The 21,167-nt window shown below is 38.9% G+C and overlaps 1 protein-coding gene across 1 annotated transcript in view; it reads left to right on the top strand.

Moving 5' to 3' along the window:
* Positions 1–21,167, top strand: part of PHLPP1 (PH domain and leucine rich repeat protein phosphatase 1) — a 245,055-nt gene that overhangs the window by 167,548 nt on the left and 56,340 nt on the right. The window contains exons 5-10 of the mRNA XM_012446430.2: positions 3,597–3,743; positions 4,367–4,597; positions 11,592–11,794; positions 13,843–13,903; positions 15,921–16,016; positions 19,668–19,823. Coding sequence (XP_012301853.2) covers positions 3,597–3,743; positions 4,367–4,597; positions 11,592–11,794; positions 13,843–13,903; positions 15,921–16,016; positions 19,668–19,823 — 894 coding nt within the window. The remainder of the gene's footprint in view (positions 1–3,596; positions 3,744–4,366; positions 4,598–11,591; positions 11,795–13,842; positions 13,904–15,920; positions 16,017–19,667; positions 19,824–21,167) is intronic.

Genomic DNA, 21,167 nt, shown 5'->3' with positions numbered 1-21,167 from the left:
AACAGAAATTTATTTACCTAGGGAGTCTTTTTAATTGACCCACTTGTGGTGAATAATTTATGGAAATAATATTGATTTCTCTCTATTAGACTCATTGACTAAAACAAGTGTGGTTTTCTCTTCCTGGGTGTTATTTGTGACACCCATTTTGAGCACATTTGGAATAGGTTTAAAAGTAGAACTACTGCCATCATACTGTTATTTTAGTCAAGTTTTCAAGTGTATCGTATATATCCCTGGTTCCTGGAAGGAAAATTACTCAAGACTTAGGTATATCTAAAGCTAATTAATATTCTGTCTCCAAATAGTCATCATGCTGTTTATTTGGTTTTATTTCCTAAATATGTACAAGGATATATAACCATTCCCTGTAACTCAAATGAAAAAATAGCTTTGCATATACATTTTTGAGTGTAGACCGAATAAATGTTAAGAAAACAAAAAAGATTAAGCATGTCTTATGACAAAACAAGCCCAGTAGGAGGAAGTATGTGAGGATTGGTAGCATTTGGGTATATTTGTTTATTTCTTTCAACTTTGATACTGTAAAACATTGGCTTTTTTTCTTTCCCGCCCTTGGATAAAAATGGATTTACTTCATTTTCCAAGGAGCCTTGACTCTCAACTAGTTTTTTAGAGGCCAGAATCAAATAAGCTTGTTGAACTGTGGTTTACTTGTTTTAAAAACCTTTATATTTACCTAAAAAAAGGTAGGAAAGTTGGATGCATGAATTTGGTGCATTTAAACTTTTCTGATTAAGAAACTAAATACTCTTCCCTTTTATAGAGTTAAATAATTTGCTTAAGAGGGTAGCTTGGAAGATTATACCTCAAAATTTAGTAACTGGGAGAAAATTCCATTTAAAGCCAAGTGTAGGCAGTGATGCATTTACATGGTATACTGTTGTCTAGATTAAAAGGGAAACTAGGAAAATACAGGGACAAAATGGATTGCTGTATTCCCTCAATAGCGGATTTAAAGTGTGTGTTCTTCTGGCTCTGACATTGATTAGTTATGGCTGTGAAGTTGGAGAAAGGACGGAACACTAGTAGATCACACCCCTAGATAGTTTAGCACATTTTGTGTCTAAACGTACATATCATTGTTACTATACTTTGATTTTATAATGTGAATATAGTAGGAGGTGCAAATTTAAAGCAGTGTTAGTAATTTAATAGTGATAGTATCAGCTTCATTCTGCCATCTCTTCCCTGTCCCCACTTCTGACCTGTCACTTGAGGGCCCCACCCTTGGCAAACAGTCATGCACATCGTTCGTTTGTTTAAGTTATTTTAGAGACAGGGTCTTGCTCTGTGGCCCAGACTGGAGCACAGTGGTGTGTTCGCAGCTCACTACTGCCTCAATCTCCTGGGCTCAAGTGATTCAACACAGTAGCTAGGACTACAGGCTCCTATCACCACACCCAACTGATTAAAAAATTTCTTGCTATGTTGCCCACTCTGGTCTTGAGCTTCTTACCTCAGGTGGTCCTTCTGCTTCAGCTTCCCACAGTGCTGGAGTTACAGATGTGAGTCATGGCACCTGGCCTTTGGACTTTGTTATAGGGCACTTAGGATACCTAGTTTGAAAGAGACTTCAGGTTTGTTTGTAAACATACTATAATTACAGTTTTCTGTCTCTGTAGATTATCAAGTGTATTTACTTGACTGTGGTTTTCTGTGACACTTGGTATCAACAACTAAAAGTATGCCTTTGGAGTAAGTCAGACCTGAATGATGCTCACTACTGGGTGCTAAATATAATCCTGTGACTGAAATAACTTCATTTTAATAATTAAGATTACTCTTGAGTATGTGCTGCATAAGTTAACTTCTTTTCTGTAGTGTGAACTCTATATTGTAGAACAAGTGGACATGAGTTACATTTCTTCCTTTAAAGCATACTACTTGTCCTGAAGTGAAGTCAGTCTTTTCAGGTTGTTGAGTAGTTTGGGAGCATTAAGATATGCTTGAATTAGTTTGAATGTAAATAGAGTGTTCAGAATATTCGCTGTCCTCCATTACTGATAATGCTACCCTTGGTAGGGGAAAATGAGAATGAAAAGATAGTGCTTTCCTGAGGTCATTCGTTGACCTGTGGCCTAGAATTATGAGTGATAGATTTATCTGTCAGCTTTTGGTTTAGAATAAACTTTAATTTAACTATTTCGAATACAGCTTAACATTTTCTATTATAAAATTTGACAAGTAGTTCACATGATAATTTCTTTAAAATACTGATTGGGTTGAATTGGGTTTATTTTTAGAATGTGTGTGTCTCTTCTAGGAAGAGTGCATACTGTCTAGCATTAAACGTGGGCAGTTTTTAAAGGAATTAGCATAATGCAGTCACTGATCTGATTCTTATCTCATTTAGAGCTGGTGTAGAGGTCATTGATAGGCCAAATACAGAGAAGTAAAAATTAAAGATAGCTTCTTTAATTGCCTTAGTTGCTTGGGCAACTGTGAAAATGAAAGGGCCATTAACAAAAATAGAGCAGGAAGAAGTGCCAGTTTGGAATAAAGATGGCAAGTTCAATTTTGGGCTGGAAACGTGGGGTAGTGCAGGAGAGGAGCCAGCATGTGATAGGATTGAGAGAATTGTTCACATAGGAGTAAAAACATTTCCAAGGAAGACAGTGTACAGAGAGTATGAAACTGATAACGTATTTGTGAAGATTACTTCAATTTGAGGTAGGGAAGAAAAGAAAGGTAATACAGAAGAGGGCTTAGAGAGCTAAGAGGAGGAAGGGTGTGTGGTCAGTAGTATCAATCAAGTACTGTATTGAGATCAAGGAATGATAATTGGTTCTATTTTGAGACAGAGTCTCACTCTGTTGCCCAGGCTGCATTGCAGGGGCGCAATCTCAGCTCATTGCAACCTCTACCTCACGGGTTCAAGTGATTCTTGTGCCTCACCCTCCTGAGTAGCTGGGATTACAGGCATGCACCACCATGCCTGGCTAATTTTTTGTGTTTTTGGTAGAGATGAGGGTTCACCATGTTGGCCAGGCAGGTCCTGAACTCCTGGCCTCAAGTGATCCACTCACCTCTGCCTCCCAAAAATGCTGGGATTACAAACCTGAGCCACCGTGACCAGCTGAGAATTGGTTCTTAAATTTGGATCTGCAAAGTCCCAGTTACTATTGAGAGAGTGTTGTTTTGATAAGTTTTTATTATTTCAGTTTTGGGTTTGAGAAACATGAAACAGAAGTTTTTGACTCCAGAGGGCTAGCTCCTGCTCTGTCTGGTCCCTTCCCTCCCTCACTCAGGCCATTTACACTGTGTTAATTAAGCTAATTGAGATACTGCTAAAAAACTTACTCCAGCGGAATTCACTTCCTTAAGTATTCAACCTGATTTTAGAGGGAAAAGTTTGTTTTAAGATAGAATGTTTACATTTTTGGTGAAACACTGGCCTTAGAGTCAGCAGATGTGCATTCCAACGCTGCTGCTCCCTTAACCTCTCTGGGGGCCCCATTTCCTCTTCAGTTGAATTTGGGAGTTGGACTAGATTATCTCTTAGGCTATGCTAAAATTATGATGTTAATGACATTTGTCTCTTTTTCCCCTTTTGTTTTGTTTTATTGTAATAGGTTCACCAAGTTGAAGAGTCTTAACCTTTCCAATAATCATCTAGGGGACTTCCCACTAGCAGTCTGCAATATTCCAACCCTGGCAGAGCTGAATGTGTCCTGCAATGCCCTGCGATCAGTCCCAGCAGACGTTGGAGTGATGCACAAGTGAGAACTTTAAACCCCACTGGCGGGTATATCCGAAACCCCAGGGAAGCTGCATTGGGGGTGTACCACATAAGATTAGTTCACTTGTTATGTTGGTCATGTAAGTCTTGGCCCCAAATCAAGAGATCAGGCACTCTATCATCTGTGTGGAGTTCATTTGTTAGATTTATACTCTTTACGGTCTTGTAAAAAAACTAAATATTCTTGTTTAGAACTGAAGATCCCTACTGATGAATATGTATAAACATGGGGTGTGGGTTATGTTCTCATTTTTCTGAGTTATAGTGAATTCTAAGACTTAGAGATTAATTTTAAGAAATAACAAGGAAAGCCCAAAGTATATCTGAATCGATTCATATCACATTTAGCTTACATTGGTCTTATTTATGTCTATTCAAATTGGGAAAACTAGTCATAATTTTCATTTTCAATAAAAGATTAAGATATTTATCTCTGATTATTTCTCTTTAACCCATTACTGCCTCAGGCCCTACCCTTAGGCATTTTGCAAAGAGTAATGCATTTTCTGGTAATATGATCTACACTTAATGGAACTTGTATGTTGATAATAAAGATGTAAAATGTATACATTCTCTTTGTAATTCTTATGTTTTCTCTAATAGCTTACAGACATTTTTGTTGGACGGAAACTTTCTACAATCCCTTCCTGCTGAGTTGGAGAACATGAAGCAGCTTAGTTATCTGGGTCTTTCTTTCAATGAATTTACTGACATTCCAGAAGTGTTGGAGAAATTGACTGCTGTGGATAAACTTTGTATGTCTGGAAACTGTATGGAGACCCTTAGGCTACAGGCCTTAAGAAAAATGCCTCACGTTAAACATGTGGATCTAAGGTAACAATTTTTGATAGATCTCATTTGAGTGGTTGGCTTATATTGCAGGCATAGGGAGTAGGTTATATAGCCTTTTTTAGTGAAATTAACCAAGGCAAATGGGCTGGGTAGTTGAATGTGGGCCTGTTTTTCTATTTCTGCCTAGAAGGAAGAATTAGGATTAATTGTAGGGTTTGCTGTCACTAGAAACTTGTTAAAAATTTCTCATTGATATATGTCTTGAAGGTCTTTGCTTTGCAAATTGGAACCCAGTTGAGTGAGAGAGCTGTGTTTTGTTTTTGTTTGTTTTATTTTTTGATGTTGTTTTTAAAGAAATAGGGCCTTGCTCTCTTGCCTGGCCTGGAGTGCAGTGGTGCGCACATAGCTCACTGCAGCCTCAAACTCCTGGGCTCAGGCAGTCTTCCTGCTTCAGCCTCCCAAGTACTCAGGCATGTGCAGTTTCATCACCTTTTCCTCCCCTTTCTTCTTCATTCATATGGTCAGTCTAGGAAACTCATACATTCCTGTCCCATAAAGAATTGCTTGGCTTCACCTTTCCTCAGAATAAAGGAATCAGACCTGTCCTTCCTAGGGAAGTATTAGCAATTTGCAGATCTAGAATTCTTAATTTGGAGGTAAACGTGGTTATAATTTATTTGATTTTTGCGAACTTCTTGGAATGTGACAAGATAAGGAACTCTAAACAGTTCGTTAACTTGCTTTCTAAATTGTTAACATTATTTGCCTCTGATTTTCTTATATACCAGAATTTAAGCCCTATTTTATTCATCCACCAGCAGTATAACTTAATTAGAGCCAAGGGCAATGGCTTGCATTGACCTCAGGTAGCAAGAATGAGATGATTTCTGAGTTACCTGGTACATGTAGCATTACATCATTTTTCTTGATCTGAATTAGCTTATACATAAGATCAACCTAAAATGTCTAGAAGGAATAAATCTTAGTAAGAGCTTTATAAATTCTTTAGATTCATACTTCTAACTTGAGCCTTTTTAGATGACATCACCTACATGATATTTAAATACCAGAATAGACATTAGACACTCTGTAAATGTTGCATGACCATAAGTAACTGCTTTCTTCCTGAGCTGAGGAGGGGAAAATCAGATTAGATTTGTTCTAATTCTGCCTTAATACTTTATTTGTTGTTTTTTGTTTTTGTTTTGTTTTCGTTTCTGTTTTTTTTTTTTGGAGACGGAGTTTCGCTCTTGTTACCCAGGCTGGAGTGCAATGGTGTGATCTCAGCTCACCGCAATGTCTGCCTCCTGGGTTCAGGCAGTTCTCCTGCCTCAGCCTCCTGAGTAGCTGGGATTACAGGCACGTGTCACCAGGCCCAGCTAATTTTTTTTTTTTTTGTATTTTTAGTAGAGATGGGGTTTCACCATGTTGACCAGGATGGTCTCGATCTCTTGACCTTGTGATCCACCCGCCTCGGCCTCCCAAAGTGCTGGGATTACAGGCGTGAGCCACTGCGCCCAGCCCTGTTTCTGTTTTTATTTTTGTTTTTTTGAGACAGTGTCTCTCTCTGTCGCCCAGGCTGGAGTGTAGTGGCATGATCTGTGTAGTGGCATGATCTCAGCTCACTGCAACCTCCACCTCCTGGGTTCAAGAGATTCTCCTGCCTTAACCTCCCGAATAGCTGGGATTACAGGTGCCCACCACCATGCCTGGCTAATTTTTGTATTTTTAGTAGAAACAGAGTTTCACCATGTTGGCCAGGCTGGTCTTGAACTCCTGACCTGAAGTGGTCCGCCTGCCTAGGCCTCTCAAAGTGCTGGGATTACAGATGTGAGCCACCATGCTCAGCCTAATTCTGCCTTAATACTTAAAATCAAAGCTAGTGGAGTAATTTTAAGGAGAGTGTTGCTTAGTTTCTCTAAGTAAAGGGCTAATTTTACTGAGTTTTTTTCCTTTAAATGGAAATTTTACATCAGATTAAGTGATTTTTTTTTCCTTTATATTGATGTTCTTTGATGCCATTTCTTCGGTGGTGTCATTAATAATTTCTCCTCCTGTTGTTTCCTCCTCCTCCTCCTCTTCTTCTTCCTCCTGTCTGTACAAAGTGTGGCTGTTTCTCGTTGGTCACTTCTCTTTCGATCCATTTTTTCTGCATTGGTGGTTGCATATACTCTCAGGCTTCATTTTCACCTTTCATCTTGATGTTAATCATTCTAACCCTTCTTTGACTTCTTGAGACCAGTTCCACTTAAGCTGCCAGCTAAATAACTTCTCCTTGGTTTTCCCTATTGACACATTTGACCAAATACATGTGAAACAGAGTTCAGTGTCTTTCTTACTTAACCGGTTCTTTCTCATTGATTTGCTTTTGCTGATAGCAATGCCACCTCACTGGTTTTCCAGACACACAACTCTTGGCTGATTCTGTCAGCTTTTCTTTTACATGAGTTTCTCTCTTTGATCATCACTTCCTTTTTCTCCTCACTGTGACTGTTGTCTTCTAGTTGAGCCATTTGCTCCCCTTGGGCAGCCTCCCAAACAAGCACAATTTTGCTCAGAGCCTGCCGTTCTCTAGCTCAAAGTATTCAAGCCCTTATATTTGGTTTCAGCCCACAGGTATGCGAGTCCCTTGAGGATGAGGCTCTGTCTCAGAGCTGCTCATGTGTGGGCCTCCAATCTGTGATGGCAAGTGAACTATTTGCTACTTTTCCTCAGTGAGATGCGTACAGAAGTTGAGACTAATATTTGAGTAACATATAATGATTTGACATTCCACAGTATCTTAAGTGCATTGAGTTCATTTTTGTTGTACAGGGTATCAACTAGTTTATTTTATTTTATTTTATTTTATTTTTATTTCATTTATTATTGTTATTATTATTTTGAGACAGAATTTCACTCTTGTTGCCAGGCTGGAGTGCAGTGGCGCAATCTCAGCTCAGTGCAACCTCTGCCTCCCGGGTTCAGCCAATTCTCCCTCCTCAGCCTCTCAGGTAGCTGGGATTACAGGTGCCTGTCACCATGCCTGGCTAATTTTTTGTATTTTTAGTAGAGACAGGGTTTCACCATGTTGGCCAGGCTGCTCTCGAACTCCTGACCTCAAGTGATCCACCCACCTTGGCCTCCCAAAGTGTTGGGATTGCAGGCGTGAGCCACTGTGCCTAGCCTCAGCTAATTTAGATGTTGTCAGACTGGCACAGTGGGTTGTGTATGGGTTGTGTACTATACATCAGTTTGTCACCAATTACAACTTTAGAAAATAGGTCTCCTTCCCCATTGATAATTTAAGCACTGTTCTTATTTATCCTTCAGCCCAGTGCTAGTCCTTAGTAGGTCTAGTCCTTGATAAATATTAATTGCCTAAACTACCTTCGTAGCCCAGACCCTTTCATTCCCTTCACTCCTGCAGAAGCTGTGCAGGCAGGCATGAAACTTGCCCTGTGCTCTTCTCTTTGCTGCGGAGGCTGTTCCTCTGCTTCCTCGTACCTGCTTTTCTTCTCCCATGTGCACCTGTTCAGTTCTGCCTACTCTTGGGATTCAGATGATTTGCTTCCTTTTCCATAGCCCTTTTTTTTTTTAACCATTCTCAGCATTTTATACATCATTCATGGCACTTATCACATAATTGTAATTCCTGTATTTTATAAAACATATCTGACTCTGCTTACTAAATTGTGAAATCTGTTGATAAACACCTTTATCAACAGATACCAAAAGATATTTTATTCATCTCTTACCACCACAAAGCCATAGATCATCATTATCGTCATCATTGCTGTAGCCCTTCACAGGCTGGAGTGCAGTGGCACAAACACAGCTTCCTATAGCCTCGATCTCCTGAACTCAAGTGATCTTCCTGTCTCAGCCTCCCGTGTAGCTGGGATCATAGGCACGCACTAACACAATCTTGGCCAATTTTAAAATTTTTTTGGAGAGACGGGGTCTCCTTTGTTGCCTAGCTTGGCTCAGACTCCTGGACTCAAGCTGTTCTCTTGCCTCAGCCTCCCCAAGTGCTGGGAGATACAGATGTGAGAGTCACCATGTCTAGCCAGGAGAGAATTTTAATCATATTTTGCCTCTTAAAAAGTTTGTCTGGGCTGGGTTCGGTGGCTTACGCCTGTAATCCCAGCACTTTGGGAGGCCTAGGAGGGTGGATCACCTGAGGTAAGGAGTTCAAGAATAGCCTGGCCAACATGGCAAAACCCCATCTCTACTAAAAATACAAAAATTAGCCAGGTGTGGTGGCACGCACCTGTAGTCCCAGCTACTCAGGAGGCTGAGACAAGAGAATCACTTGAACTCAGGAGGTGGAGGTTGCAGTGAGCTGAGATCATGCCACTGCATTGTAGCCTGGGTGATAGAGTGAGACTCCATCTCAATAAATAAATAAATAAATAAATAAAAATTTTAAAAGTTTGTCCTAGTACATCATGGTGACTGATGTACTAGAATGTGTACCCAGAATAAAAAAGAAAAAACACATCTCATCTTGGGTACAACAGGCTGTAGGAATGGAACAAATGTCCCATCTTCTTCCCAATCTATACTTCGAACTACCTTCATAATGGCTTTATCGTCTTCATTTGAAAGAGCCATACACAATTTCATTCAATTAATACAATGTAATTAATTTCATTTTATTAATACTAAAATAATCATTGATTTAGTGAGGAGACAAAATACAACTAAAACAAAGTTAATGCAACAAAATACATACAAATGTAATGAAATAAATACAAACGTATTTATTTGTATTCTTGTATGTGTTTTTGTTTTGTTTTGTTTTTGTTTTTGAGACAGGGTCTCACTTTGTCGCCCAATCTGGAATGCAGTGGTGCGATCACGATTCACTGCAGCCTCAAACTCCTGGGTTAAAGGGATTCTCCTGCCCCAGCCTCTCAGATAGCTGGGAGTATAACACAGCTGGCTGATTTTTTATTTATTATAGAGATGGGGTATTGCTTTGTTGCCCAGTCTGGTCTTAAATGATCCTCCTACTTCAGCCTTTCAAAGTATTAGGATTACAGAGTTTGAGCTACCACACCCAGCCATAATATATTGTATTCTTGAACAGTGCTAAGAGAGTGGACCACAAAAGTAATAACTGTGTGAGATAGTGCATGTGAACTAGCTAGATTTAATTATTTCACAATGTACATATATTTCAAAATGTCATGCTATACACAATAAATACATACAATTTTATCTGTCAGTTAAACAGATAATGAAACAGTTCATCCTAAGTAGCTATAATACTGTGTGAGCCTGAAAACTTGGTATTTCAGTCATGGTGAAAGTTAGCAACTTAAGCCAAATATTAACTTTTCTTATCGTTACATTAACTTTGCTTTTGTTATAGATTTTTTTGTCTCCTCATTAAATCAATGCTTATTATTTTAGTATTAATACAATGAAATTGTATTAATTGAATGAAATTGTGTGTGGCTCTTTCAAGTCAGGATGATAAGGCCATTATGAAGGTTGTTCAAAGTGTAGATTGGGAAGAAGATGGGATATTTGTTCCATTCCTGCCGTCTGTTGTACCCAAGATGAGATGCGTTTTTTCTTTTTTATTCTGTGTACACATTCTAGTAATCTAGTGAGCATTTGGAAATAGGCAGATTGCTGGGTTGAGGCCAGTTGTTAAATCTTACAACCTGGAATAAAAAAAGAGAAGGAGCCAAAAAAAATCCTCTTAGGGACATTGGAAAAGGCCATATGCTGTGCTTGCGTGTTGATGAATCCCAGCTCTTTGCTGGAACTCATCCTTGTGTTTCAGTGGCTTTAGGATATAAGTCTTAATTCATTTTCCATAGCTTTATTTTATTTTTTAAAGAACAGAAATTCACTACAGAGAATCTTTGGCTTTTTCCTGTGTTCCAGACTTATATTAAGACTCTTTTTTTTTTCAGACAGAGTCTTGCTCTGTCGTCCTGGCTAGAGTGCAGTGGTGCAATCTTGGCTCACTGCAACCTCTGCCTCCTGGGTTCAAACAGTTCTTCTGCCTCAGCCTCCCGAGTAGCTAGTATTGCAGGTGTGTGCCACCATGCCCAGCTAATTTTTTGTATTTTTTTTTTAGTAGAGACGGGGTTTCACCATGCTGGCCAGGCTGGTCTTGAACTCCTGACCTTGTGATCCTCCCTCCTCGGCCTCCCAAAGTGCTGGGATTACAGGTGTGAGCCACCGCACCCTTCCTGTATTAATGCTTTTCGAATCAAGTGCATCATCTCAGCACTTTGCAGGCTTTGTAATGGAAAGTAGATGGTTTTTGTTGTTTATTTTTAAAGGAGTTAGACATAGCCTAACAAACTGGAAATTGACATTTCCATGTATTTTTCTCCCCTTTGAAGCTAAATATATCTTTTTTATTTTGATTCCTGGTCCCCATTACTACTTATTTTCTGGTAGCTCATCCATAGCAACTTCAGTCAGTTAGCTCACTAGTTCTCATGGCTAGAGATTCTGCCAGTTTTCCCCTGCGCCTTGCCTCATCACGCAGGTGTTGATTTCCATTTTTGTCCATTGTTCTATGATTTCTCAGTGGATCCTAGATGCCAGATTTCCTATTCATCTGCCTGTTCACCCATCCTTTTGCCTTCATTAAATATTCATTGTAGTTGTAATGTACCTAACAGTCTGAGTTTTGTTTCTTATGTTATATTCGGTATGATATAGATAGTTTCACCATTCTTTGGACGTTAATTCCTAGTTCTTTGGAAGTCAGTGCTTAAGTAGATTTTTTTTCCCTCTTGAAGTGAATTAAGGTAAAGTCAGTATGCTTATTCTTCTCACAGCTGTAGTGGTGTCACTTATGTTTCAGAATATATTGTGAAGGTTAAAACCTTCTGGAATTGCAGCTAAAAATAGATACTCTGGCTAGTTAAGCAAGGCTAGATTCTGAGATTCCAAAAATCATGGAGAGCAATAATACGGAGATAATTGAGTTCTTTCTTGCTGTCTCTCGTATTAGGGTGTGCCCATTTATTTGTAGCCTTGCAGTTCACTATAGTCTCTATTTGTGTCTTTTCCACTCAAGGTTGAATGTAATTAGGAAGCTGATAGCAGATGAAGTGGACTTTCTGCAGCATGTCACTCAGCTTGACCTACGAGACAATAAACTTGGTGATCTAGATGCTATGATTTTCAACAACATCGAAGTTTTACACTGTGAAAGGAATCAGCTGGTCACCTTAGACATCTGTGGCTATTTCCTAAAAGCCCTCTATGCCTCTTCTAATGGTGCGTATCTTAGGCCACGTCAGTTTCTCTTTTGGTTCCAAAAATTTACCCAGCATCATTATTTCTGCCTCTCTGATTTTTCTTTGCTCAAGTAGTTAGTAAAATAACTCAAATTTTGCTGAGATAAAAGTCACAAAAGAAAAATGCTGACTCAGAAGGAAGATTTTATTGTCTGTAATTTTTTCCTTATATTGTGATTTGAATAAATTACTCCCACTTTTGATTTGCTTTTTCTGCATAAAGGGAGAGAGAAAAGTAAACTATTTCTTGGATTACCTTACTAAGGTCTAGAGATCTTTACTGCCTTATTACTAAATCTGGAACCTTTATTTAATACTAGAGAGTGAAAAGAAGTTTTATTTTTATTCCATTCAGTATCTCCAGTTTCATATCTGACTAACAAAGAACTCACTTTGAGATAAACCAGAATATTAGCTGAGCATGGTGGCTCATGCCTGTAGTCCCAGCTACTTGGGAGGCTGAGGTAGGAGGCTTGCTGGAGCCCAGGAGGTAGAGGTTGCCGTGGTCTGAGATCACACCACTGCACTTCAGCCTGGGTGATAGAGCAAGAACTTGTCTCAAAAAAAAAAACAATAAAAGGTAATGATAAACCAGAATGATATACCCACAAGGACACTATAAAGCAAGAGTCTTAATCATCTAATAGTATTTCTTTCTAAGAATTTGAAAATCAGGGCAGTTCTAAAATGGAGAAGGTAATATGGGCATATGTTTGCTGAGATGAAGGTTTCAATTCCCTGCAGTCAGTAAACTGAATGAAAACAAGTGTTCACTACTGCAAGTTGAACATATGTTCATCACATACTTGTTTTATGCATAGTGCAGCTCCTGAGTTCTGAAAAATGAAGGATTTTTAAAATATGCTTACTGTTATCTCAGAAAAACAAGCCATACCTCAAATAGGTATATATTCTGGTGTAATCAGTTTGGCTGAGCACTAAAGGGTTATAGAATTTGGGTAACCAGTGGGAATGAAGTAGGAAGAAGGAATCTGAATGTGGCTTGTTCAGGAGTTGGAAGAAGATAGGGAATTCTGAACCCATAAAAGTAATTATGGGATGCGTGCTTATAGTCAGATGGTGAAGCATTGGCCTTAGTATAGTAAGCAGTAGAGAACCAGTAGAGAGTCTTAAGTTGGGGAGACATGATGGAAGGGATGCTTTAAGGCTGTTAATTTGAAAATAGTATGTACAAAGTGCATTTATAGGAGAAGATTGAGGTAATCCACTACTCCACTAATCCAGGTTATTGTGATGGGCTTCATAGGAGCTAATGGGAACTCCTAGTCAGGATTACAGATGTTGATTTGAGACTTATCTGCTCAGAGGTGAAACCTGAAACCAGGGAGGTAAGGTAACTGGAAGAGAAGAGAGTGCTAGTACCAAAGGTCAACTTACAAGCTCCCCCCGCCCCCTCACCCCTGCCCCCCCCACACTTAGCTGGAGCCAGACTGGGCAACCAGATAGGACCTGCACCTGTGAATTACTTGTTAATTGTTTAGAAAAGCAGAAGGACATTTACAAATTATTCTGTCCAAGAAACAAAGTTCCGGGGAACAGTCGTGTCATATTTCATAAAGTTTTGGAGAAGAGTTTGAGATTTAAGTAAAAGAAGTCATTTATGACTCACTGGAGTGCTGTTTCAGTAGAGTGATGAGGGCAAAAGACAAGAAACATCATTTGGTTTTATGGAAAGACCCTTGGATTTAAAAAAGATGGTACTCATGTGGTTAATCCTTCAGATGTAATACAGCCTGGGTAACAACAGGAGAGCAACAGTAAATGGATAGCAAAGAGGTAGGAAATTAGAACGCGTGATTCATTTCAATCTCTGAATAAGATCTTGCGATTAAATTAGAAGTTCTTTTTTACTTTCCTGTAGTTTCAAAGTTGAACAAATGGTGTATTGTACTTTCTAAACTAAACAAACAATAGAGAATAAAGCACAGTAATGATGTTCCACATACAAAAAGAGTGTCTCTGTCATTTGGATAGTAATGTCTTTGTGGATTTTTTTTCCCCTCCTAGAACTTGTTCAAGTTGATGTTTACCCAGTTCCAAATTATCTGTCCTACATGGATGTTTCAAGGTAAGAAGTCAAGTCTAAGAGCCCTCTAGAGTCTACTAGAAAATTATTTAGTAATTCTGTCTGAGCTTATGCACAAGTACTTTTTTGTATTTTGAAGGTAAATGATAAAAAAATTGATTTTTACTTTATTCTCTAAAATTATATATGTTTGTTGATTAAAATACATCTGTAGTTCAAACCAGAGCATCAAAGTGTCAGTGTGCACACCAATTTGAACACCAGGTTTGGACTTGAAAGATTAGTGAGTTGAGTGTCATATGGCTTAAAGATCTAATAACTCTTTTCATTATATGAATCATGTTTTTGTGTCTTTCCCTGAAGTAATGCTAATTTTATTTTTTATTTTAAAAAAGATTAACAATGAAAAAAGAAAAATGAGCATGTCAATGTCTAGGGCTTCAAATCCATAACTGTATGTGCCTATACAGACACTAAGCAGAAAATAATTCCTTTCATTTCTGTATTTTAATTGAGGAGTTGATATAATTACAAAATTAAAGAATATGAGTAATGCATAATTCCACCACCCTAACATCACAATTATTTTTCCTTTTGCTCTAAAATCTTATAATTCTTACCCTAACCATTATGTTTTCACAGAATTATTTGTCTGTGTATAAAGAATTGTAGTCGTAACGTACATACTGTTTGAAATTCTTTGTGCCTGGTCACTTTACATATTTTAAAAAGAAAGTAAAAGGCTAACCAATGTGACTAGGGACACATTCAAATAGAGTAGTTTGTCTGAGTAATGATCAATTCATTTAATAAAGACACCATTAGTTTAGTTCTCTATGTGTGTGTGTGTGTGTGTGTGTGTGTGTGTGTGTGTGTGTGTGTGTGTGTGTGTTTTAAGATGGTGTTTCACTCTTTGTTGCCCGGGCTGGACTGCAGTGGCGCGATCTTGGCTCACTACAACTTCCGCCTCCCAGGTTCAAGCAATTCTCCTGCCTCAGCCTCCCAAGAAGCTAGGATTACAGGCATGCACCACCATGCCCAGCTAATTTTTGTATTTTTTAGTAGAGATAGGGTTTCACCATGTTGGTCGGGCTGGTCCTGACCTCTGGTGATCTGCCGGCCTCGGCCTCCCAAAGTACTGGGATTACAGATGTGAGCCACTGCGCCCAGCCTAGTTCTCTTTTTTATAGTAACTGTAATTGCCATCTAGTGCCCAAGTAAATGTTTTTGTATAATTAATTCTGACTCGTAACTGTCAGTGAACTTTTCACTGCCACCATTTTAAAACTGTTTCTCTCTCCTCCCATTTATCTATGACTGTGTTTTTGTGATGACAGCTGGAGTTGGAAAATATTTGAATATTAAGGGTAAAAATATAAATTTGAAAATAAAACTATGCTATGCCATTTGACTTTGTGTGTTTTTATTTCCAGTAAAACACATATTCTCTCTAAACTTGGCATAGGTCTGTAGACCCTTCAGGGAAGTAAATTTGGAGCTAGATTTTTTTTTTTAAGACTTCAGAAATGATACAGATGATATAATTATGTCCGTCCTTCCTTTTTAAAAAATTTAATTTAACTTTTTTAGAGATAGGGTCTCACTCTCTCCCCCAGGTTGGAGTGCACTGATGAGATCATAGCTCACTATAAACCTCTAACTCCTCTACTCCAGCAGTCCTCCCACTATAGCCTTTTGAGTGGCTGGGACTATAGGTGCATGCCACCATGAGTGGCTAATTTTTTTTTTTTTTTTTTTTTTTTTTTTTTGTAGAAATGGGGTCTTGCTATGTTGCCCAGGCCGACCTCAAACTCTTGGGCACAAGTGATCCTCCCATAGGCGTGAGCCACTGTGCTTTGCCTCTTCTTTCCATTTTCTTTATTTCTTCTTTCTGTCACAATTCATCTTGCTTCTGGAGAAAAGCAAATAAACACACATATCCTTTTAATTTATGCCCACTGTACTTTGGTGTTTCATTTAAGGTTTTATTAATTTGAGTTTAGAATGACATTTGAGGCCAAAATCAACCAAACAATTAATTTTATGTTCTTGCACTTAGGAACCGCTTAGAAAATGTGCCTGAGTGGGTTTGTGAAAGCCGAAAGCTAGAAGTTTTGGATATTGGCCATAATCAAATATCTGAACTTCCTACCCGGTGAGTATTACAGATCAAGTGAGAGGATCTCACAATAGATGAGCAGTTTTGAAAATGGCTGATTCAGTGTTTAACTTGGTATCATAAGCCTAAAAAAGTTTGCTTTAAAAACTAATATGATGTCTTTCACCCCATGTGGTGTCTTCAATTACAAAGTTTCTTCATGCAGTGCAGTGAGGAGTAGAGTGAGGATTTTGACTCTCAGCCAGACTTTTCAAAACCATGCAGGCAGTGGTGCTTGGTGGAAATTTTTAAATAAGCCAAAAACAATCTTTGAACCAAACAATATGATTGGTTCACTTCTGGGGTCTTAAGTCTTTCAGAATCTTCCATCTCTGTTCATTGACTTAATATGTCTACTTTAACCATAAATACCTTTTGTTCTCCCTAGACTTTAACTTTGAGGGGGAAAAAAGATGGTTAGATCATGAAACCTAGAAAGAGCAAACTAGATTCTCTTTTTCTTGTGAAATTTGTGAGTAGAAGGTTCAAGAACTTCTCTTTCCTTCTCTCTCTCAAATATGTTCTTATTTTTAATTTCGTAATTTTCACTTTAATGGCAAGATTTGCAAAACAGCCATGTGATGACTTTTATTGTCTGTAAATATAGACAAATATTTTCAAGTTATTTATTCATGGTCTAAAATATTAATGGATTTTAATTACTAGCCATGCAGTTAGTAACCAAAAGAGTCTATCCAGTGCTGTCCTGTAGAACTTCCTGTGATGATTGAAGTGCTCTGTATCTGTGCTACTGGCCACATGTCGCTATTGAGCACTTAAAATGTAGCTAATGATGTGACTGAGGAACTGAATTTTGTGTATTCATTAATTCATGTAGTTACTTGTGAGTGGCTGCACCATCTCAGATCTTGTTATTTCCACCATTCTCAGCCAATTACTCAACAGAGGAAGTCAGTTATTTTTAGCTATGTATAGTCAAAAATATCAGTGAAAATATTGTAGAAGTATGTCACTATTTTGGAGTAAACTTTTACTTTAGATATACAATCTTTAAAGATATGTGATCAGCATTCCTGTTTTCTTACCAAGAAGGTACACTTGCTTGGTAAGCCTAGTAAACATGTTAAGAGTTAAGCTGTCCCATATGGTAGCCCCCAGCCAGCCATTTAGCCAAGTGACTGTTGAGTGCCTGAAATATGACTAGTCCTAACTGAGACATACTGTAAGTGTAAAATATACGCTGAATGCAAAATATTAATAATAGTGTACATTAATTACATGTTAAGTTAGTACTTGGGGTATATTTTGGGTTAAATGAAATAATACTCTAAGAATTCATTTATCTGTTCCTTTTTACTTTCTTTTAATGTGGCTACTAGATAATTTAAAATTATATGAGGCTTATATTTGATAACACTGTTAGAATGTAGCTCTTATTAATGAAACCGGAGTTACATTTTCATCCCTGAAAAACTCTGTTAATTTCATTGTGTTCCTCAGCAATACATTATACCTTTCCATATGATCCATTGAAACTGCGTTCTGCCTTAGAATATTATGTTGACTGAGCATTTAGGTGACCCATTGCAGCCATCACCATTAACAAGAGGGTGTGTGTGCGCGCACGTGTGTGTGTGTGTGTGTGCGCGCGTGCGTCCATGTCCATGCATGAAAACAGTAGGGAATAAATAATTTGTCAAAAAAAAATTTTTTTTTTTTTAGATCGAGTTTTGCTCTGTCGCCCAGGCTGCAGTGCAGTGGTGTGATCTTGGCTCACTGCAACCTCTGCCTCCCGGGTTCAAGCAATTCTCATGTCTCAGCTTCCCAAGTAGCTGGGACTACAGGCACGCGCCACCATGCATGACTAATGTTTGTAGAGACAGGGTTTCACTGTGTTGGCCAGGCTGTTCTTGAACTGCTGACTTCAGGTGATCTGCCTGCCTCCCAAAGTGCTGGGATTATGGGCGTAAGCCACTGTACCTGGCCTTTTCTTCTATTTTCTGTGTTCTCTTTCCCCCTTCCACCCCTCAATCCCACAGATAGCACATTGGCATCTAAGGCCTCTTCTGCTGAAGGCTACAAAGATATATTTTACATATATATTTTATACATTATATATTTATTTTTTACGTATATGTAAACAAACAAATGCAAGATAACTGACATTTTATCCAGTTTCCCCCCCAAATTCATTGACCTTTAATTTGTTCTGTGTCAGAACAGGCTTTTTGAGAATCTAAACACATGCTTATTCAATGCAAATCCCAAATGCTCTATTGTTAAAGAATTTAAACAGTATTCTTGTGTGTGTGTGTTTTTAAAACATGGGACAAAAAGAGTATGCATTGTTTTTCTGTTTATAGTGTTGTTCAGTTGCAAACTCTATATGAGCTCCGTCGTAGATGTAATAGGCAGAGCTGTGGCCACCATAGCTCTTGCCTGTAATCTCAGCACAGTGGGAAGCCAAGGCAGGAAGATCAGTTAGCCCAGGAGTTGAAGACCAGCCTGGGCAACATTGTTAAGACCCTATCTCTACAAAAAATAAAATTAGTCAGACATGGTGATATGTGCCTGTAGTCCTAGCTACTCAGGAGGCTGATGGAGTAATTTGGAATAGACGGGAAGAATAAGTTCAAGAGACCTATTGTGTAGCATTGTAACTATAGTTACAACAATGTCTTTTATTCTTGAAAATAGCTAAGGGAGTAGATTTAAATATTCTCACCACAAAAAAATGATAAATATGTGAGGTAATGCATATGTTAATTAGCTTGATTTAGCCATCACACAATGTATCCCAGATACATATGTGTGTGTGTGTGTGTGTGTGTATATATTTTTTTTTTTTTGAGATGGAGTCTTGCTGTGTTGCCCAGGCTGGAGTGCAATGGCACCATCTTGGCTCACTGCAACCTCCGCCTCCCACGTTCAAGCAATTCTGTCTAAGCCTCCCGAGTAGCTGGGATTACAAGCATGCGCCACCATGCCCCCCAAATTTTTTTATATTTTTATTAGAGACGGAATTTCACTATATTGTCCAGGCTGGTCTCGAACTCCTGACCTTGTGATCCGCCCACCTCGGCCTCCCAAAGTGATTTTTGTTAATTGAAAATTAATTTCAAAAAATTATGGACATTTGAGAGTGAGATCAGAATGGTGGAAAACAGGAGATGGATGAGGAAACCTCATTCTTTGACAGCCGATTGATAAATTATTTCTTAATCTAAAGTGATCAGGATGCAAATTGTAACCTCACTTTTCCCCAACCCCCAGATGTCTGTTTAAACCCAGGACCTGTTTTATTCTCTGTTATTGTTAGGAGAGAACCTGAAGTGGTCGTAATGTAGATTTACATTAGATTAACAAGTATTCATCATTTCTGACAGTTCTGATGACCTTTACAAGAAACACAGCCAAGCTTCCAAATGGCTCTTTAAGTCTCTCAAGAAAATAGTGGATTAAGTACATGCTGCTCTCTTTGGGAGGGAGTCTCTGCCTCGGTCTAAGATTAAGCTAGAAAAAAACAGAGACATAGAGCTAGGGAAGTGAGGCAAGGGAGAAACAATTAGGATTGTGAAATGCAACTGAGGAAAAACATAACATTTTCTCAGTTAACATTTGTAAAAGTTTGATTGAAGAACCCTCCTACTTTACTCATTTTTCGATCTTTTGTCCCTTTTTGTACAGCTTATTTTGTAATAGCAGTCTCCGGAAACTACTGGCAGGACACAATCAGTTGGCAAGGCTGCCTGAAAGGCTGGAAAGAACCTCGGTGGAGGTCTTGGATGTGCAACACAACCAGCTCCAGGAGCTCCCGCCTAACCTTCTGATGAAGGCTGACAGGTAAAGCCATTTGTCTTGTTTATTCATCTGAGCCTATAAATACTCCCTCATTTATATCTTTGTCCTCTGTGACCTGAGACTGTATAAACTTTCTGATTATGTGTCTGTCCCAGATTTATGAAGGAAATAGTTTTGCTGGCCACTTTACTGACCATTTTGTAGGTGATGGAGTCAGGAGCATCCTATAGATTCTTTATTAACTTTGCTGCTCTCTGGAGTGAACTAGGTTACATTATCCATAAACACATGTCATGGGGATGTAGGTGTCAAACAAGGATGAGAAATGTGCTCCTGTGTTACTACCTGATCACATCCCGTGCCAGGCTTAGCTTCATTGTCTTATGATTCTCTCTTCCTGCTTTCACATGTTTGTGACTTTGGGTGATGGGGATGTATTGTCCTAGAGTTAGCTTAGTTGTTGTCATTGGTTTTTGTTGTTGTTTGTTTGTTTTTGGTTTTTTGAGACAGAGTCTCACTCTGTCGCCCAGGCTGGAGTGCAGTGGTGCAATCTTGGCTCGCTGCAATGTCTGCTTCCCAGGTTCAAGCAATTCTCCTGCCTCAGCCTCCCAAGTAGCTGGGACTACAGGCAGGTGTCACCACGCCCAGCTAATATTTTGTGTTTTTAGTAGAGATGGGGTTTTGCCATGTTGGCCAGGCTGGTTTTGAACTCCTAGCCTCAAGTGATCCACTCGCCTCAGCCTCCCAAAATGCTAGGATTATAGGTGTGAGCCACCATGCCCAGCAGTTGTTACTTTTTTTTAATCCATCCTTCTTATCTTTACCATAATTTCCTCCATTTTCAATTAAGTTATTTTGTTTTGAACAAACAGAATTATTCTAAATTACTTGTATCATACACTAAGCATTTGAAGAAGTTATTTTGAATGGGAGGAAGAGGTTAATTCAACATTAAGTGAAGCTCTGTTATTTTGTTGTGATGAGTTGCCATATACAGAATTTATTTTTTTTTTTTTGAGACGGAGTTTCGCTCTTGTTACCCAGGCTCGATCTCGGCTCACCGCAACCTCCGCCTCCTGGGTTCAAGCAATTCTCCTGCCTTAGCCTCCTGAGTAGCTGGGACTACAGGCATGCGCCACCATGCCCAGCTAATTTTTGTATTTTTATTAGAGACGGGGTTTCACCATGTTGACCAGGATGGTCTTGATCTCTTGACCTCGTGATCCACCTGCCTCAGCCTCCCAAAATGCTGGGATTATAGGCGTGAGCCACTGTGCCCGGCCCCAGAATTTTCTTTAAAGAAAGCTTTAAGTAGGATGTGAGGGTGATCTGGCTGCGACATCTGTCACCCCATTGATCATCAGGGTTGATTCGGCTGATCTGGCT

The sequence above is a fragment of the Aotus nancymaae genome, unplaced genomic scaffold (assembly GCF_030222135.1).
Source record: "Aotus nancymaae isolate 86718 unplaced genomic scaffold, 86718_ANA_hifiasm-v0.15.2.pri h1tg000020l, whole genome shotgun sequence".
Taxonomy (NCBI): Eukaryota; Metazoa; Chordata; class Mammalia; order Primates; family Aotidae; genus Aotus; species Aotus nancymaae.
This window is presented reverse-complemented; position numbering and strand designations above follow the sequence as displayed.